Source organism: Lissotriton vulgaris, chromosome 7, assembly GCF_964263255.1.
Source record: "Lissotriton vulgaris chromosome 7, aLisVul1.2, whole genome shotgun sequence".
In the NCBI taxonomy this organism is placed as follows: domain Eukaryota; kingdom Metazoa; phylum Chordata; class Amphibia; order Caudata; family Salamandridae; genus Lissotriton; species Lissotriton vulgaris.
The window spans coordinates 371,691,376-371,712,109 of record NC_141695.1 but is presented as its reverse complement, the minus strand read 5'-3'; the positions used below and the strand labels follow the sequence as shown (position 1 = coordinate 371,712,109).

The following is a 20,734-nucleotide window of genomic DNA, read 5'->3' as shown; positions in this document are numbered from 1 at the left end:
GTCACACTTTGGGACCTTGTCAAGTGGAGTGAAGCAATATTAAGGGAAGCCCACAAGTGAACTATCACAGTAGTTCAGTTTGCTGAGGACTAGTGAGTTGGAGTTTTTTCTTTGTATTGATTACGATGTGTGTGTGGATCCTGTCTAGGTTTCTTATGGAAGGAGAGAGTATGTGGCGTATTGGCTAGAGCTGCTGATTTTTGAACTGGGAACCAGGTTTGTGTCTTGCGTCAGCTCAACATTCTCAGCCAGATGCATCAACCTAAAAACCGGTCGCAAAACTGGCAGATTCTCAGAATCTGCCCCTTTGCGACCGGTATTTTTGCATTTGGGATGCATCATCCCAAATGCAAAAATCGCAATTAGGGAATCTCTAAATTGAGATTCCTTAAATTGCGATTGCATTTAAGGAATCCCAAATTGAGATTCCTTAAATGCAATGCATCAAACAAACAAAAAAATAGCGATTTCGCAAATATGAATAGCAAATTACTATGAAGTTGAACTTCATGGTAATTTGCAAAAACATTGAAAAATGCACTAAAGTGCATTTTTCAAAGTTCTATTTTACACACACACATGCTCTTAGGGCATGTGTGTGTGCAAGATGTACCCATATGCAGATTTCAGGGGTGCAACAGGCTGTCCTTTGGACACCCCTGCACCCTTGAAATTGCATTCTCAATTTCGATTCGCTAATTGCTAATCGCAAATTGAGAATGTCTTCCCATTCATTCCGATGGGCCTCTAGGCCTATAGGAATGAATGGGGAGGTATTCCTTAATTGCGATTCGCAATTTGTGAGTCACAATTAAGGAAAGTGTAGGAATCGCTATTTTGATAGCGATTCCTACATGCATAGGCTTTTGCGATTCCTAAATAGCGATTCCTTAAACGCTATTTAGGAATCGCAATTCCATCTGTTGATGCATCTGGCTGTCTGTGATTTGGCACAAACCACTTAATCTCTTTGAACCTACCAAAAATAAATGTGTCCTTGTGTAATGTAACTGATGCTCATGTAAAGCGCTTTGGTAACTTCAGGTCGAGTTCGCGCCATATAAAACTGCACAAAAAATAAAAGCTTCATTGGCTGTGCTGTGGATGAAGGATTCTTTATACACAAATAGGCTGAAGAGACCACAGGTTTCTATGCAAGGACGAGTGCTACATAGAATGAGTGGGAACAACGCTTGGCAAGGGTGACTCAGCCTTTCATTCTTCTGAAGTCAGTAAATTCAGCACACTTATAACTGGTTTATTGTATCATCTGTTATGTACAGCGCTTAGAAACGGCAGCAGTGCAGTATGACTCAAGCTCCAGTGAGGACAATGACGTGACCCTCAGTGCGTTGATAGCATTATAGCCCTCGCGACAGTTGTTAAAGGCCCTCTCCCTCGCTATAGGCCCTCGCCCGTGGCTCAGACCCATAAATTAACCATTCGCATCCAGTATAGCCGCAGGCCTTAATGCTGCATTAACCCAATTACACCCAGCCTGGAAGACATTTTATATTAATGAAGCCAAAACGCAGCCCAGTCTGTCTGCTCATGTCCACTCTATTTTAAAGTAATCTTCAGGGGATTCCCTCGTCGATGACATGAGGGCTGCACAGATACGAGAGGCTTTGGCCTCCAGCTGCCTAGGCCTGCTAGTCTGCGATTGGACACACTGTTACTCTTTGTTTTTAATGGGAGAACACAGTGACCTCTGTCCTGTCGAGCACGAAGATGCTTCAAGGCCTGTGGTTGAACAGCGAATTTCAAAGTATGATGAATGTGTTCAAAAACGCAGGTAGAGCAGGTCGAGAGAACTCCCACGTGTATGAATACATACATACACCAGAACAAGACAAAACTCTCAGTTTAGGTAATTGGCACCTGTCTGTTCTTCAAAGAATTCCCTAATCCCTTATTCACACAATTTTAAAATAATTGTGAAAATATTTTTAGGTAAAATAATGATCCCATCAATATTTACTTTTAAAAGCACTACATGAGCTATCTCTTTAGACACCTGCTTTCCTTGCTATGTCTGAGAAACACGACCAGAGCCTGTAAACCATCCAGGGCTCACATTCAATTTTCATTACCTCTGCCTCGCGCCTCATTTGGGATGGAGAACAAAACATACCAATAGCACGGAAAGTAATACATTTCTGTAAAGTAGTCAAGATGGCGTCGTTGTGTGATAATCATTAGGTACTGTGTTGTGTATTGGTGATGCCATTCAATGGTAGGTAAGTTGGCCAATTTTGGGAAGCGAAACGTTGTCCTGCATTTATTTACGGGGCACCATAAAAAATATACCAAGCGCTAACAACAAATGTCTAGCCATGTGGCGTTGCCAGATTCCCCCAGGTACACTCAATGGTGTTTTTTGATAGAGCAAGCCGAAACCGAAGCCATGTAAAGAATAGATTTTTCCATAGTTTTATAATCATATTCCTCGAGTTGGATGTTTTCAGATGTATGTGTGTAAATATGAATATATGTTGGGGTATTTATACAGGGCAAACCCGGTTGGAGAGAAACAGAAAGCTTGCAGTCTGCTGCCCAGGTAAGAGCTGCTGTAAAGAAACCATAGCAACACAGTCTGCTCCTGGAAATGAGGCGTTTGGACCTTGAGGAATCCAGGGGGGTCTCTTCCAATGGTTGTGCATTTCTCCCATGATGCCCTTGGAGCTGGAGTTCAATGGGTACAAACCATCCCTCGTGTTTGAACCTGAAGCATGCTGGACCCACTACTTCTGGCATGTGACAAACATTCTTACATCCTCCGGCTCCTCTCTGTTAAAGGGCCCTCAACAAGTTTCAAGTACAATTGTTGCAAAGTTGTTTAAATTGGAATTCATGACCCACCTTGCAGTTGCAAACCCGTGGATCTGTGTACCCTGAAAAATCTAGCAACACAAACTATGTTTTCTGAAATGTCCAAATTTCTGAGACTCTAGAGTGGAGTGGCATGCATCGGTCTGACCAGATTTCAACCCCATAGTGCTCTGAGGGAGGATGCTTTTAATAAGCATCAAATTCAGCTGAATAAACATGTTCCACGTGTTTATAAAAACTATAGAAATCTAGGCTTTAAAGCAAAATTCATTAGACCGTACAACATGCCCAGAGAGTATACACAAAACAAAGCACCCTGCAGTTGTCCAGACATATAGACACCAAGATGGGTTCTTTCGTTTTATTCTTTCTATTCCTCAGCCTAGTAAAGCACGTAGTGCTATACATTTTCTCATCAATTCAGAGCCTGGGGTCTCCAGGAGCAGTTGACATCCAACTGTAGCATAGGTTTCCCTCCTCCTAATTCATGTGAGGGAGCAGAAGTAGTGACGAAAAGCATCTTTAAATAGCAAAACACTGGAGAATGTGCTTAACCGAGCTACACGCACAGAAGGGCCTGTTGCTTATGTTTATTGGAATTTTTTAATATTTTATATTTATTTATATTTGATGACCGACATGGAAACGTTTCTCAGTCACGTTGAGTGCGAAAGGCCTGGAAAGAAGGTCCCCAGCTTCGGCACGAGCACGAGTGGTCAATATGGCGCCTTATCAAAATTAGCTGCACTCTCCCTAAAATGAAATGAATCTGCTTTGCATCGTCACCGAGAAGTAACCACCATGGCACCTTCAGGAAAGTGACAGCCTTCCGAAGAAGTTCGGGGTCCACTTACAGATCCTCGAAGCTAATATGCCTTGCGTGCTCCGAAAGACCTTTCGTGATTTGAAAATATAATAAGTTTAGAAGGTTGATTCAGAGTGTGCTGAGCTGGTTAAATGGACTGCAGAATAGAACTCTGCCCAATGCTAACAATGCTGCTGCCCCTCCTTCGGGCCTCAGAGTACTCTGTGACAGTGGTTAATTTGTAAAAGACATAAGTGCAAGGGCTGTGTCAGGAAGCCACTGCAGCTTGCACTACACATTGACCCGGTGTTATGTTGTTGGTCCTCATGGTCGGTTTGATGCTCAGAATGGTCCACCTCTCGATCGAACCAAGCCTTCATAGCCGTAATGGCAGAGGTCAGTGGAAGGATTAAGCAGGGGAAGGAAAGGAAGGGAACAGCAGAGAGGGAGATCTGAAACAATAAACACAATCATATATTCCCTATAGATAATGTCATAGAACACCAACGGTCAACATCTGTAAACGTAATGCCCCTTCCTATACCTGCAATATAAAAGAACGACACCTGTAGAAGAAGGGACTTCAATACATGACGTGCCTTCTGTATGGTAACACCATAGGTTGTGCTGTAGTGGATATAAAACAGGAAAGAAAACACACATTGAGCATTCACCCTTACAGTGGGAAGCAGGGTTACAACACGAATATTACTAATAACAATTTGCTATAGACCTGCCCTTTCCTAAGCTCCAGTCTCATCACAGGGATAGAGCGTAGTCCCATTCCACTCCTAGATCCCCTGTTAAAAGAGAGCCAGGACACTGCATGGATATCAACTGTGTGCCAGTACACAAACTTCTCAGCAACAATGATTTAGAAACACCAGAAAATGAATCAGCTTGCAACAAAGGTTACTTCACCAACTGAGCAAGGTCCATATGAACGATGTGCATATGTAACAATGATATTAGTATCCAACGAAAACTAAGTAAGGATTAATCGTCCCAGAAAGGAGTAAACAGTGTTTAGTAAAAGTTAAATAAACTTAGAAGCCCCACGAGCTTCCATGAGGGACTCTGTCCACCCGAATGCCCCAGGCCGACTATACCGGGCGAAGGCACCACTGAACTCTGACACGTCCTTCGCACGAGCAGGAAGCTCACCAACGGAGCACGTACTTTACTGCCGGCTGACAATGTTGGTCGAAATTACTCAGGCGTCAATCCTCTTCAGCATGAGAAGTCGCTCACCAACGGAGAAGGTATCGCCAGAACAAAGAAACGGGGAGCAAGAGTGGGTACGTTTGCACCCTTACCAGACCTCTCCTTCCTGAACGTCCTAATCACAGCAGAGTCTATGGAGGAAGAGTTACCGACGCAGTGCCGGGTTCCGCTGCTTCCTTATGGGCTGCCTCTGGTACGTCGTACGTGACGTGCAAGGTCCCATGGGACGCTGTTCAGGCTGGCAAGGACTCTCTGGTCGCATTGATGGTGCGCTGATGGCTGGCGCGTATAACACCCTGGTATGATGGTAATAACACAACTATTAAACATCACCCATAAAAGTGTGATAATTCCGGCTATTTCAGGCCCGTAAAAGCTATAGGAATGGCTTTGACGGCAGGCAATCGTCCTTTTTAATGTATATTAAATTAATAATTAACTGTTGTTGTGGTCATCCCTTAATTAGCCAGACAGCGCCATCTTGTGGCAGACTGTCACAAGCACCGGTGTTCACAGTTAAACGCTGGTGCCGAGCACCAGAAACCACTGGTTCAAATTAAGCACTGTTCTGAGATTTAAACAAAGGTCTAGGCTGTTGAGAAGTTTACATATCATGGAGTAGAGCAAACTTTCTTTTCCCTGCCTGCTCAACAGCACAGCTGCTACCAGATATCCAGCCTTATTTTAATTTTCTCGTTTTTTACCTCTATCCTTCAGTCTTACTTGACCATCTGCATTTCAAGACAGTTCTGTTGACCACATTGATGAACGAAGGGACTTAGTTGAGACAGTGAATTTGTCTATGAGCTTGCCCATGGATGAGACCCGTCTTTTGAGCAGCTGCACTGGTGGCATATTCTCCATAGGTTTAGAAAGAGAGAGATATATATTTGTTCATACATTATTATTTTGGAGTTCTGAAAATCTAACTTAGATTTCCTCACTCAGGATTTTGTTTTTCTCAGAACAACAGTTTAAGAGGTGGAAAGGTGTGAGGAGAGGAAATTCAACCTCAGCATCCTGATGGCTCTAAGACAGTGGTCTTCAAACTTTTTAATTCCGCGCACCCCCCAGTGTAGAAAAACAATTTGCTGCCCCCCCTCAAAAATGTTCCCAAATATTCTATTTAACTGGCAATGTTTAAATATGTCTATTTAAACATTGCAGCTATGTTCTGTCACTTTTTTAGAAATGCAAACAAATACATGAGTCCATGAATACTGAGGCAGGCCTTACTAATGTGCAAACGATCCACAGTGTGGTTATTCGAAATGGCAGTGTGGGTCTTGGAGAAAATTTGAAGTCCCTTCCCTTTTGACACCTTCTCCCATCCAGGATTTAAATGACAAAGGATGTTAATGATGGCCCATTACAGACGTGCTTACTGCTGCTCATTTTTTTAGACTGAAAACAAAGCATAATGTTTCTTCTGGCCAGAGCCTTGCACCCCCCCTGTGATCACTTGAGGCCCCCCTAGGGGGGCCCGCCCCCCAGTTTGAAGACCTCTGCTCTAAGATAAGGCTCGGTGCACCCCCCAGCTATTTAATGAGAGACCGATAGATAAAGGTGGAGGCGTCTACCTAAACAGGAAACTGTGCACCCGGAGGAGATATGGGACACATATGAGCTAAGAGCAGGACACGTTCTGAAACTCAATGCAAAGGTGAGAGCAGTTAATCTGACATAGGGGAAGGAGGAGATCCAGCCACTATAGCAGACTAGAGTAGAGATATGGACTTTAATATTAACTTACTGTACCCTGCTACACAACTCACCGGCTCCTCCATTTGATGCACCTGCGAAGCTGTTAAAAGGGAAATGAGAGGGAAAACTGGCAGGTGACTCATTGAACAAGAATGGGACGCTTGCTTAGAATATACAAAACCAGGGACATGAAATACACACTTTAAATTCACAGTTTAGCTATCTGCACCAGATGGACATCTTCCTATCTAGGATAGCTAAAATGTGCCCGGTGCATCCTGCCTTTGTCCCAGATGCCGAAGCTGGGATGCAGATTATCATTATATAGTGTGAGAATGTGCCATGATGCATCCGTATCTGGCAGACATAGCAACAATCTCAGAAGAAAAGAAAAAAGGCTTTATGAAGTCCCCACTGTTGTGCTTAGTAGTAGTAGTAGGGCAACAGCAGACACCGTAATAAGGAGAAATATATAGATGCAGGTTTGTGTACTTGACACTAGCCATAGCGAAGAGGAATTTGGCAAAGAATTGAAAGGCATATAGCCTCTAAATACAAAGCTATGGTTGCATGATGTCATGATGTTGATAGACAACGGAGGCTGAAGGGAACAAGCATTTGCAATGCAATAGGTCTGGCATTTGAGAGAGTTTAAGCTATTGGCAGGGTAAATGATAATGCCTTTTATTTATCTGTTTTGTTAATTAACACATAAATAAAAGGCATTTTCAATTACAAAGCCGATAGCTCAAACTCTTGTAAATACGAGACCTATTTCATTTCCGAGAAGCATCCGCCATAGTACCGGGCTGCTTGGAATGTGAAAGCGCCTGTGGAGCGCTGAATGGTGCAGGAAAGCATGTTGTGCCTGCAGTAAGAGAAACTCCTTAAAGAAAATAGTACAGACTAAATAAGACACAACCAGTAACAACAGAAGTAAAAGGGCCAGTCCTAATGGGAAGTTACAAATGAAGACAAGGCGGTACTAAGGAGGGACTAACAAGCCTATTAACGAATCAGAAGCCAGCATTCACGAAGGACAATCACACAAGCCAATGAAAAATAGGGGCAGAGAGTGGATGGGGCGTCAAGTCCATACTCTAATACAGCAGCCTCGCAGAGCAGCGCATGCGCTGGCTAGGCTCAACCTAAAAAGGACATCATACAATGACAGGCACACCATAATCCTGGTTTTGGTTTACAAATCAGACGAACGCCTGCTGTAAAGAACTAAATACTTGGAGCTACCTAAAGAGGAATGGACAATAGAATCTAGTGCCTACAACAATTATGTACCAGATCATCGGTGAGGTCAAGGCAGAAAACCCGTTTATAAGGTTTTTTTGTGTACAACAATACAAACATATTATGGAGAATACCTGGTTATCAGAAGGTAGTCGAAAAGAGGTTATAAGATTGGTTGAGCGAAGGGGGAGGGTTATTGATAGTTGTTTATGTTATATCAGTCTTTATTAACATAGGATCTAAGATTCTTTGCTACCTGATTGTGCAAAGGAGATCTGAATGAACTCTAAGATAAGATGATAAAGAGGTATTAATTATATGTTTGATGAGAAGGGATGGGCCTTGAGACCCTACGGGTATGTAGCGCGCTTTATAAGTGTCACTGATTGATTGATTGATTGATGGGCTTCTAAAAGCACCCTAACTTTGAACAATTAACTTGGTTACATTTTTGGGATCACACTTTGAGAAATTTTCTTTATTTAGAGATTCATTAAACTCTAGTTTTGTGTTTAAAATATTTATTGACAAATAGCGTATCAGATATTTCTACTCATGGTATATGTGCAGAGCATGGTTTAAACCACACCCTTGTTGCAACTGATGACACTCTGGCAGGTAGACAAGCCAAAAGCTTATACCAATGGCAGACATGCATTTTGCAAATGTATTAAAATAACTTAACTTTAATACGTTTTCAATCAAAATACACTCCTGTTTTAGAATCTGAAGGAAGATTTAAATAAGGAACAATTTAAAAACAGGATCAGGATTTATATGTACACACGGGGAAGTTTACTGTTAATCAGTTAGAAATGTAGTAGGCAAAATTTTCAATGATTTTCTCTTTTTGTCAAGTGAAACGTTATTACGTAGGCAGTGTTTTGTAATCGTAAATATATTGTAATTTAAAGAAGATGCAAAAATACTATAGCCGGAGCACGTACTAAAGACAGCAATATGCTGTATCTGATCTACTTAATTTCGAAAGAAAGTGTTTGAACTACGACATATGGATGTATACAGTATATATTTTACACACACACACACACACACACACACACACACACACACACACACACACACACACATATCTTTCCATATAAAAACATACACTCAAATACACGTTTACAGAAAAAGTACATCTAAAGACACACCTGCAAGCACACACACATGTATATATATCGTTTTAGTTGAAAATGTCAGTGCTATTTAAAAATGTCCATTATCCTTGACCCTACGGCCAGAATGTTCAGTTTAAGTGGTTCAGCAGATTTCAAGCAATTCACTTGAAATGTACGCATTTTTATGTTTTTTGCTTCTTTTGTCATCCTAAATTCATTATTTAAGTTCTTTAGGAATCTGTCATGTGATTGGCGATATTACCTTTTGAGATTTATTTTTCTGTGTTGTGGTTGGTGTGAGTGCCTTTGTGATCCAGAATACTGTTTTTTAATGTCTGTGTTCCATGTTGTCATTCATACTGTATTCAGATTGGTTTGGTCACGCCCACGATTCAAAGTGCTGTGTCTGTATTGGCTGCATTCCCATTTTAGTTTCTTATACGGTGGTCTGAAGGGCTGCTCTTCATGCTATGACTCAGTAAACTTTATTATGGTTAGCTGTAGTTCATCTGTGGGACAGCATGCTGTTTTCTAGTATTTTGCTGCAGGATCTTATGTGATTAAGATCCCTGTGTCTGATTGGCTGCGAGCCCTTCTGTTATTCATAACCTCAGTTTTCATTGGTTGTACTCTCTCTATGATCTCGGATTAGTGCACCTCATAATGTATTCTGCTGTAATGAACTTGTGACAGTACTTTCTCTGCTGAATGTTCTTCATAGCCATCCTCTCTCTGTACTCTCCAGGGCTGGTGAAACTTGGCATCCACTGTATCACGGGACAGAAAGTGGCCATCAAAATTGTAAACCGGGAGAAGCTCTCCGAGTCCGTCCTGATGAAGGTAAGAAAATTAATTAATCAATCAATCAATCAATCAATATTTAGCTTTATTCGACCATGTTAATTACAGTCATAAAAGCACATATCACAATCAATAAATATTAGAATAAAAAGGTAAGATACAAAACACACATAACATAAAAAAATTAGATCATTTAAAATCCAAGAACATTTCAAGTCCCACTGCACCACCTAGGAAGAAGCCTCCAAAGGCTCGAATGGCATGCTTTTCCTCTGCCACGGGACCTTTTTCAAGAATTTGGATACCCTCCAGCCCACGTGCTCATTCTCTAAAAGTTGCAGACGGACAAGCGCTGGACGGCATTGCCTAAGGCCCTGCTGTCTTAAAAGAGGCAGTAGCCAGATTTTCCTTGGTTCTGAAAACAACTTACTAAAGAAAACTAGGTGGATAGTGGACTGCTCTGAATGGGAATCACACAGACACGGGGGTAACAATCTTGACCAGTCATTCATTTTAGGAGTAGTCACTAATCTGTGTACCGTGCCCAGTCTGAATCTTATCAAGAGCATTCTGTCATAGCCACTTGGGACAAAATATAAATAAGGTTCCATACCCAGAGAAATGAGCCTTAACTGATGTTGTATAACTGTGAGGTTTGAGGCTTCATCTGCTATTCTCAGAGAACCCAACATTTCAAGGCCCTCTATCTTCAGGGTTTTTCTCGAGATTCGAGCCATAGAGCTGGGGTTTGAATAAAAATCTGGGTATCCAAGATCATTCATGAACCTATAGACAAACCTGAGCCAGGTAATCTTCAACGCCCCGTCCAACCTAGTACAATCACGCAGGATATCTCTATTTAAATGGGTCTGGTCAGTAACCCATATCCTATGCCAAAGGAGTATTGGCTCCAGTTTGATAAGGTCCACTAGATACAGGAGACCCAACTCCTCATGACACCCAAATGAAGACGTGCCAGGAGGGACGGAAAGAATGTACAGGAGGAAGGCATTTTCCACAGTTTGTAAAGGGTAAGAATTGGCGATGCCCCGCACCCCTGCCCTGTATATCGCTGCTGAAATACACAGAGCCTTATATATTTGCGGAAGTTCACCAGGTGACTTCCTGCCCAGTTTCTTTGCAAAGATGGAAAGGGCACTAGTTGATCTACCAACGCCCAGTTTTTTTGAGTTCAATTGAATGGGACCATGTATCATTCTGATTAAAAAGGACACCGAGATACGAGAAAGTCTTCGTAGATGCTAACTTCCTACCATCCAGACAGATGTCCCTACCCGTATCCCTACGAGTTCCTGTGCCACAGCTCATTATAAATGTCTTGGAAAAATTAATACTTAAGCCCAAATCAAGCATAAAAGTGTTAAAACTGTCCAGAACCCTTTGTAAACCATTTAGTGTGGGCGCCATTAAAACGGCATTGTCGCGTTCAAGAGAGCCGGTATAGGTCTCCCTTGGTTGAGGGAAATCTTGTCCACTCTTTAGTAGTGCCTCGACCAGCCCATTAATGTATAGATTAAAAAGGAAAGGGGCCAGACACAGCCCTGCCTGTCCTTCTAACAGGAAATCCTTCTGTGCGCTGACCCTCCACCCCATATCTAACACTGGCTGAAGCTCCCTCATAAAAACGCTGCAGAAAGACAATAATATTTGTGTCCACACCTAGGTCAGCAAGGATCTCCCATAACCTGGCATGGATTACAGAGTCAAACGCAGCGGTTAAATCAACAAAGACTAAGTAGAGTCGCCCCTTTTTGGCTCTTGTATATTTTCCTACGGTAATGGCCAGATTTAAACTCTGTTCTATAGTGCCCAGCCCCTCCCGAAACCCATACTGAAGGTCAGACAGAGCGTTATTTTCTGCTGCCCAGTCCTGTAATCGCTGTACGATGACTCGACCTGCCACCTTCACCGTGGAATCAAGAAGGGAAATTGGTCTATAACAACCAGGATCTTGACGATTTCCCTTCTTGAATATTGGAACAATAATAGACTCTATCCAGGTCTTCGGGAAGGTAGTACAATCACTGGCGTTAACCAACGAGTTACTAGTGGGTCCCATAGCAGGACGTTTGACTTAAATAAGTGAACTGGCACCCTGTCTGGCCCGGAGCCTTTCCCCCCTGGCTATGAGCAAGAGCCAAGACCATATTGTCCAGCGTTACATGAAGGTTGCCATGACGTATAGAATGAGCTCCCTGGGGTAGCTGCTCATCGGAGGCTGGGCCATTATATAATTCAGAAAAATGACTAACCCAGTCTTTTTCTGGGATCGCAATCTCGATTGAGGGGCCTCCACCCCTACACATGGGAGGGGCCCTTAAAATCCTCCAAAAGGCCACAGAGTCCTAATTTTGGGCAGCTGCATGAAGCGACTCTCAGGCTTCCTCCCTCAGTGACCTCTTTCTTTCAGCAATTGTCATCTTATACAATTCTCTAGCCTTCCTTATCCCCTCATGTGATCTAGGTTGTCTGTGAAGCTCTGCCTTCAAACTAGAATGAGCCTTAGTGCACGCACTATTGAACCAGCAGGGGGTTTTCAGCCCATTACGACATTGAACAATCAGTATGCTCCCAACCTCTTTGGTTATCTCAAGGAAGGAGTGCACAATGTAATCTGCAGTGGAAAGCTCATTCAGACAGATGTCAAAGGCAGTTTTGCAGGATAGAATGAGCTGTTTGGTCAATGCCTCAGGGACGACTTTAGATCAGCGAAGAGCATACCCATTCATTTTTTCAGCTCTAAGGTACCCATCACCCGGTTCGCTTGATTCTTCCCCAGAGCTTTGGGCAGATAAATATAACTTAAGACAAAGCGGATAGTGATCGCTCAGTGCAATGCTCCCTATCATAACGGATAGCAAACTCTGGGCAAGGGTATGTGATACCAGCATGAAGTTGATGGTGGAAGCAAGGCCTCTACCATTAAAGGTCGGAAACATAATCACTGGGGGGGGAACAAGTTCAATAACAAATCCCAGATGGTATCAGGACATTAATTCATTAAAAAGGTCCCCAGCCTTTGTGTGTGAGAAATGACAGTTGAGGACCACCTCTTCAGTGTGGATACCACATATTTTCAAATTAGCTGCTTTACACAATGCGCAGTTAAAGTCCCCCAACAGAATAATCACAGTGTCCATAAAGCTCGAATTACAAATAACATCCAAGGCCTCACCAATCCTTAAAAGCTCCGTCCCCAACTCTCCTGCAGGAACAATGTTATAAAAATTTACCATGAGCACTCTCTTTGAGTGCTTTATGTACAGTTGAATAATCTGGTAGTAGCAATCCCTAGCGCAAAAAGCAATCTTATCCACCACTAGCATGTTAGAAATATACATGCACAACCCTCCCTTGGGCCTTCCTCCCAAGCCCTTCACCGCAGTGGTGTTGAAAGTCATATAGCCAGTGATGTGTACTGGCTCCAGCTCCCATGTTTCTTGTAGGCACAAGATATCAGTGCTATCTATAAACTCACATCATAATGGATTTGAAATCTTATCATGCAACCCCGTAATGTCCCAGGAGATGATCCTAGTTTCTATCATTACTTTGTTAGAAGTAAGGCTGACTGGGAGAGGGGATAGATGGTGACTTGCACTGTAGAGGACCCTTCCGTAGTGCTTAAAGCGCTAACATTATTTTTCAAAACATCAAGGTGGGAATTACTGCGAGTAGACTCCGTACGGTTACTCGCGGTGATGGTGGGAAGTGAGTTGGTGGCAATACGAGGGCAGGCTGTCCTACTACACTGAACTTCAGGACAGCCCACTGGCTCGCCAAGCCCCTCCTCTGCTATTTTAGCAAGCTGCGTGGTAATCGCTAGTGAGTCTACCTCATCCAAGTTATAGAGAGGTGCATAAAAGTTACTAACGGGAATTGGGTGGTGGGCCTCCACAGAAGCCCTCTGTATGGCGTTGGAAAGGTCTTACGGGATGGTAAAAGAAACCCAACGGGACAATACTGACCCCCTGGGCCAAAAGCCCACCCTGTTCATAATTGTGCGGACAAGTTCAGGGGATGCAAAAGAAAGAACAACACAATCTCCCATAAGGGACTTGTCGGAATATCCCACCCACCCTATCCTGCGAGCCATTCTAAATTCACAAAAAAGCTTGGTTGTCAAGCCTGTTTTCCCGCTTAGATAGTGCAAAGATTTATTGCGTAGGGTAGACCAGTTTTCAGACTCCCCTTGTGGGAGCAGAGGGACATTTACTAAAACTATTGTAAGTCGTGTAGCTTCCGGAGGAAGATGAAGTACCTTTGGGCCCATAGCTCTCCCCCCTACTACCCTCTGGGGTCCTGGGTCCATGCAAGACGGCAGTCCCAAAGTCCCCTTTTGTGGCGGCTGTTGATTGGAGTTAGATGTTAGATGTTAGATTGGCTTGGCTCGGCTTGCCCTGCTGCCGATTAAAGTGAGTAGGGACCGAGTAACCTGCCAGAGTTTGGAGAAAAACATCTTCAGAAACAATACAATCTAGGTTAGGTTGCAGGCTGGCACAAATAGGGGGCCCTGGGGGTAAGGAGGTCTGATTTAGTGCTGTGGTCTGGGAAAGTTTACGCACAGAGGCATCCAGGAGACTGGGTGGCACCCTAAGGACGTATTGACAGGGATCTTGTGATGTTACAGTAGGGAGTTTGATAAGACTTCCAGATTCACTAATCTGTCCTCAATTTTAGTAAGGGTGGCTTTTAAAGGGATCTGAACCACGGTAAGTATTTCCCTCATCTTTTGCCAGAACTCTCTCATACATGAACCTGTAGGGCCGATAGTAACCGCCTCTACAGAGGGTGTAAGCTCAGGAAGCGATGTTTGAGGCCCAGTATTTATCATGGGTTCCAATGGAATGGACTGTTTATTATTGTTTTGCCTCATATTGGCCATTTTCTTCCTTTTCTTCCCCGGAGGTTTCTTCCGAGATGTTTGGTATTTATATCTTTTTGGGCCCTTGTAATGATTTTAGGCCTCGCATTCGCCTTAATTGTTTCCTGGGAATCATGTTGAAGGATTACCGGTGACGGGGGTACAGATATAAGAGAGCTTGCGACAGATAGATTCACTTCCTGAACATGCAAAGGAGGATGTAATCCGACTACCATAGGTTCAATAGACAACCTTCGTTCTGTAAGCGCTATTTCGTGCATTAGTGCTGACTCTGCCCGGACTAAAAAGCATCCAAGGTACCCACCACCCCCTTCCCTGTGAGTGACTTTCTTTTTGTCATAATATAGGACCCCTAATTATATACAGATGTATAGATACAAATCTGCTGTGGCAGCAAGTTTTAAGTCCCGGTCACGAAATTAATATACTTAGAAGAAAAAATGGGGCACTGCAAAGTCTCACCAGTTGGGTGTGCAGGGTACGAAGTGTCAGTGGGATAGCCCTGCCCGGCCTAATATGGCCCTTGACAGGCAAAGACGGGCCCACCCTTGGTCAGGGCTTCGTCCGGGCTACAACCTGCGCACGTCCCGCGCCGTGGGGGAGAGGCAGCACTTTATGCGCGATGACCACGCCTCCCCCTCACTCGTGGCAGCTGTGTTCAAAGAGTTGCACCCTGGAAGTTGGAGTCCGCTCCCAAGGTGAAGACGTGAAACTCAGCAGGCGGATGGACGATTGACCCTGGGACCTCGTCCCACCAGGGAAGACACAGCCAATACACAGGACAGGCAGCAGCCACAAGGATCAGCAACAGCCTCGGTAAGGCTCAATCAATTATTAAGTATGTCCTAACAGTCCATCCAACAGTCAGAGTGCATCACTGACACTTGGGTGGGGACATGAAATAAACACTGGCTTTACATCCCATTCCTTGGAGCTCAGTCCTTTCCTTGGCCAGTATCAATGGGTCCTTCACTCTGATGGAACCTCACATCTAGAAATGATCCATTTACAGCTGGGTGTTTGTTCCAAACTTCTAAAGAAATCACTCCCCTCTCTGCACGTTGTGTGTTCTACTAACTAAGCTCCACTTCCATGTGTATTCCTTTGCCAAACATAAAAAAGATGAACTTTCTCCTTTCTTCGATTTTATTCCTATACTCTTATGTACTTTGTCTGCCTTTTCTTCTTTTTCTCCTTTTTTCTCCTCCTATTGCTCTTCCTAACACCGTGTTCCACTCTATCCACCTCTATAATTTTTATTTTCTTTCACTCTTTTACTCTCTTCACCTTTGCCTCTACTCTCCTACCTTCTCTTGTACTCTTTTTACCCCGCTCCATGCAATGCTGTGCTCTTTTTCGCTATTAATACATATTTCCACCTGTTGATTTGATGTTGCATTTCTCTTTCTTTTCCTCCTACCTTCTCTTGCCCACCTGCCTCTTTTATGTGTCACTTAATTCATGAACTTTTCCTCATTGCTCACTCTCATCTATAACGTTCTTTCTTCCTCGGCCTGTCTTTTTTTCACTGACCATGTTTTTTTACCTTTCTTCTTCACTCTCGCCTTTTCTACGCTTTTTGACTCTATTGTTGTTCTTTACTTCTCTTGTACCTGTTTCCACTCGTCTCCATGTTACATCCTCTCCTTTATCTCTCATCCTCTCGGCAGGTGGAACGAGAGATTGCCATCCTCAAGCTGATCGAGCACCCGCACGTGCTGAAGCTCCACGATGTCTACGAAAACAAGAAATATTTGTAGGTATTTACAGACATTCTCTTGCTATGATCCACGCCCAGGGCGCGTTGAACCTCTCTGTGACCCCATATTTGTCAGTTTCACTTGCTCCACTTCTTCTGAAGGACCATTCATGACTGCCTCCACCATTTTAGAAACTGATATATACTGACACCTTGGTATAAAATGTCTGCCCCTCTCAGGCAGACGAGATAATAATGTGTCCTGAAGTAACTGGCTGATGTTGTACCTAATGATACAGATTGTCCACATCGCTTGAAACTAGATTGAACTGCAATCGCCAAAAACTTTGGACTAGACCAGGGGTCGGTGAATCCGTTTCCCACTGAGCTAGCTGCTTCTTTAAGTCATCCATTATTCTTACTGGCCACCAAAAGTGAAGACTAACAACCTAGGTTTGGCTCAACTTGCAGCGTTGACAAAAGAAAGTAGAAAGACAATGTTGGAGTTCTAGGTTATAAATACAGCAATCACTGTTGGCAGAGGATTGCTTGGTGCATAGCAATCTTGTTTTCTCGTTGTTTGCTGCAAGAAGAAGTATTATTAAGATATTTTCTACAATGTTGGTCTCCATGTAATCTGAGAGTCACAGATGACAGTAAGAGCTGAGGGCAGTCAGTGGGAAGCCAGGATAGGAATTCTGTGTAATGACCATTGAAAAAGATGTTAGCCATGGCAGGCGTGTTAGCTGGGACACTTGTGTTCGGACAGACTGTGCATGTTGTTGGGATCGCTGTAGCTCGCTGCATCTTCTCACATTTCTTATGCACTGTGCCGTGTGATGGCCGCCAGCCATGACTTTGGTAACATCTTGCCGTTGCCCAACCATGAATGGGCGAGCAGCCAGGGAATATGTGGGCTTTTCTCGCATCGCCCACAGAGTCTGCGTGAGACCTGCTCTTCAGTTTTCCATTGCATGTAGAGTTGTGGTCTAGTAGGCATGTCACATTTCTCTGTGCCAGAAGCTGGTGTGTCAGTACATGTGCACGCATGTAGTTATGCAATAGGCGAATTGATCTTTGTATATAAAAAGGTCTGGACTACGTTAGGCAGTGCAATAAAAGGTGTCTTCAGTAAGCTCTGTACGTTGACCTGGCTGCATGTATGTAAAGCTGTGTTACATAGAGCTCTGGACTACGTCACTGCGCATGCATACAGAGCTCCGTGGTAGGCCCGCACGTATGTCTTCATCGCTCAGAAGTAGGTGAGGTTCTTTGTCTGTGTGTAAGTAGGGCTGGGTGTGTAAGCACAGAGCTCTGTAGGAGGCCAGGCAGTGACTGAATACAACGCTCTGTAGTAGAGCAGAGTACACAGGAATCTTTAGCAGGCTGGGCTACACCTTCTAGTGTACCAGGCCGCGAGTGTGCAGAAGTCTGTAGTAGTTCAGGTGGGGAGTCTGCAGAGTTCCAAGGGAGGTGAGGCTTTGCCAGGACGCAGAGATGTGTAGTAGGCGATGGCATGTGCTTGTGCAGATTTGTAGTAGGTTAAACTGTATATGCATGCATGGCGTTACAATCGATTAGACTGTCGTGAACTACCTCTCTTTAGGGTCACACCTAGGTGTATATCATGGGGCCAGATAGAGGCATACATATTGTTGACCTCTGCAAAGAAAAGGACAGCACACAGGTACTTGCCACCCCTTTGTTTGTGCTAGACTCACATTAATGTTGGATGTGTTAGGAATAAGACAGACCGGGCATATCATCTTTGGCAGGGTGCAGATGACAAGCCTTGCCTTCAATCAGCACACACACACCTGTGCAACAGATATAAATGAGTGTTTATTATGTGCTAATATAATGTATTTCATATGTGTTAGAATTATCAGCATGATAACTCAGGAGTGATAACCCATATTAGAATGAACACAAAATATAATCCAAACATTGTATTGATTACTCTAAAATCTCTAGTTGTCTTGCAACATTATATTGTTCTGCTGACTTGCTGCTGAGCCATGTACTGCCTCCCATGTTCCTGCTGCAGACCTGATCGTCTGCAGACAGCATGCCTGCTATCATTTCTGCTCTCGATTTCCCCACTAAATGTGGGGAGCTTTCAAATACTAGTATTTGTCGCGGCTAGCATCTCTGTGATGGTGAAGGCACCTTGACTCAGAACCTTATGCTGGGCATGTGCCAACATTTTGCTGGGCACAAAGCCTTAACTTGAAGCAGTGGGGATGTTACTATAAGGTGCACTTTAAACCCTGCTGGTGCAGAAACCAGAGACATACACCATTTGGGGAAGGTTTCAACTCTTAGCTGCTGTTAATAAAAAGCAGGGAGGTAGTTATGTTATGTTATTTGAATTTATATAGCGCATTTCTACCCTGAGGCATCTAAGCGCTGTAGCGGAAATAATGCAAACTATCAGGAGAGGGTCAAATGATGCACTACATCCTGAATACCAACGGTTTTACCGCTTTCCTGAAGGCAAGCAGGCTGGGTGCTGTTTTTATACCAAGAGGGAGTGAGTTCCATGTTCTAGATGCTTCAAACACAATTCATTTGCCTCCCCATCGTGCACGTTTGAAATTGGGCACTATCCATAGTGATGCCTTTCCTGACCGAAGATTTCTGGTAGGGAAATATTTTTTTAACTCTGCTTCAGAAAATCAGGCCCGAGGCCATGGATTGCCTTATATTCTAGGCATAGAGCTTTCACAGTCATGTGGAGCCAGTGTAAATTCTTTAGCTCCTGTGATACTGAGCAAAATTTAGGAATTTTCAACAGAGTTCTTGCCGCAGTGTTTTGTAGAACCTGAAGTTTAATAATATTCTATTCATGGGCATTTAACAGCAAGCTGTTGCAGTAATCCATCTTGGACAGAATTAAAGAGGTAACCAGTAGCTTTGGAAAATTATCAGGTATGAATGGCAAGACTTTTTTATGATTCTAAGTGTGTTAAATATAGAAGAGGTGAGTTTGTTCACATGATCCGGAAAATTGATTTTAGTGTTGATAATGACTCCCAGGTTTCAGGCCTTATCTAATGGACGAGGGATAGGTATAAATTTTGCTGGCCAGACTGACGGACCCCAAAAAGATTCTTGTGGTCCGAATAATAGGACTTCAGTCTTCTCTGCATTTAATTTAAGACAGTTGTTATTCATCCAGTCGAAGGACATGGGACGTCACCCTTTAAGCTAAACAGCTTGGAGCAGAAGGCATGTGGCAGTGTGCACACAAACAGTGCTGAGATTATTAGCCAGTTGTTTCTGAAGAAAGCAAAGCAGGAGCTTGTGTTAAATAGACGCACTCATTTTAAGGCCTAATACAGGTCCACCCTTTTATATTGATGCCTAATGCTGGCCAATCACAACACCAAACCACACGTAGAGGTGTTAAAACGCAGCCCAAGGCGTGCGCATGCACGGATGTCCAATAGTTTGTATACCGCTTAGCAGTATGTCAGTGTCTGTGGATGCACAGCACTAGAAGCCACTGCCTGTGCTTCTAAAGAGTTCTACGACAGGCTGTGTGCATGCCACGTTCTGCAGCAGGGCAAGAGATACGTATAGGCAGTAGGCTGTAGGCTGCATGAATACAGAACTGTCCTTAGGTTGTCTGTGCGTGCTTACAGGACCGGTCCTTTTGGACTACAAATCTCCTCCAGTATGGCTAGTGAATGATCTCCTACTACTCCCTCAGAGGATAAAGATCATACGAGCGCTTGTGTGTCTTGACTACTGCAACGCAATGCGCATCCCTCCGCTAGCTCAGACTCTTTAGATATGTGGTTTGTTAGAACCTCTTCATCTTTGACCTAAAGTCCTCAGACCACATCATCTCTGTGCTCTTCATCCATCCTCCGAACACCCTCAGTGGCTGTCGATGAAACAAGGCATCAACTTTAAGATGTTCTGCTTCATTCTCAAGGCAATCTATGACCTGCACTCATATGTGCTACGGACACCATCCAATCCTGCTAGCTAGCACAGTAAGGACTCATTTCCAAAAGCTGCTGCCTATATACGAGCTATGCTCACTCTTGTTCGGTGCTCCTTTGCATTCTGGCTCGGTTTACACTATAGAAATACGACTACCTGCATATGAATGTATATTCATAGACACAGACGACAACTCTGAAACCCTGCTCTGTGATAGAGGTGCCTGTTCTCTTCTTTAACAGTAGAAGGAGAAATTAAGGGAAGAGTAGTTGTACCAGGACGCACCCCACCTAGCTACAGCGCTCCCTGCTTGCAGCTCTGTAATCCTGCGGCATTCCTACGCCTGTCTCTGTCTGTATCTCTTCCTACCCGCACCTGTTGAACTGCATTCATCGCACACCTATCCTGCACCTATGTGTCTGCATCTCTTCCTACCCGCG

At 43.7% G+C, this 20,734-nt stretch overlaps 1 protein-coding gene across 2 annotated transcripts in view; it reads left to right on the top strand.

Moving 5' to 3' along the window:
- Positions 1–20,734, top strand: part of BRSK1 (BR serine/threonine kinase 1) — a 439,309-nt gene that overhangs the window by 291,078 nt on the left and 127,497 nt on the right. For both annotated transcript variants that reach the window (XM_086930300.1, XM_086930299.1), the window contains exons 2-3: positions 9,680–9,774; positions 16,312–16,397. In XM_086930300.1, coding sequence (XP_086786426.1) covers positions 9,680–9,774; positions 16,312–16,397 — 181 coding nt within the window. The remainder of the gene's footprint in view (positions 1–9,679; positions 9,775–16,311; positions 16,398–20,734) is intronic.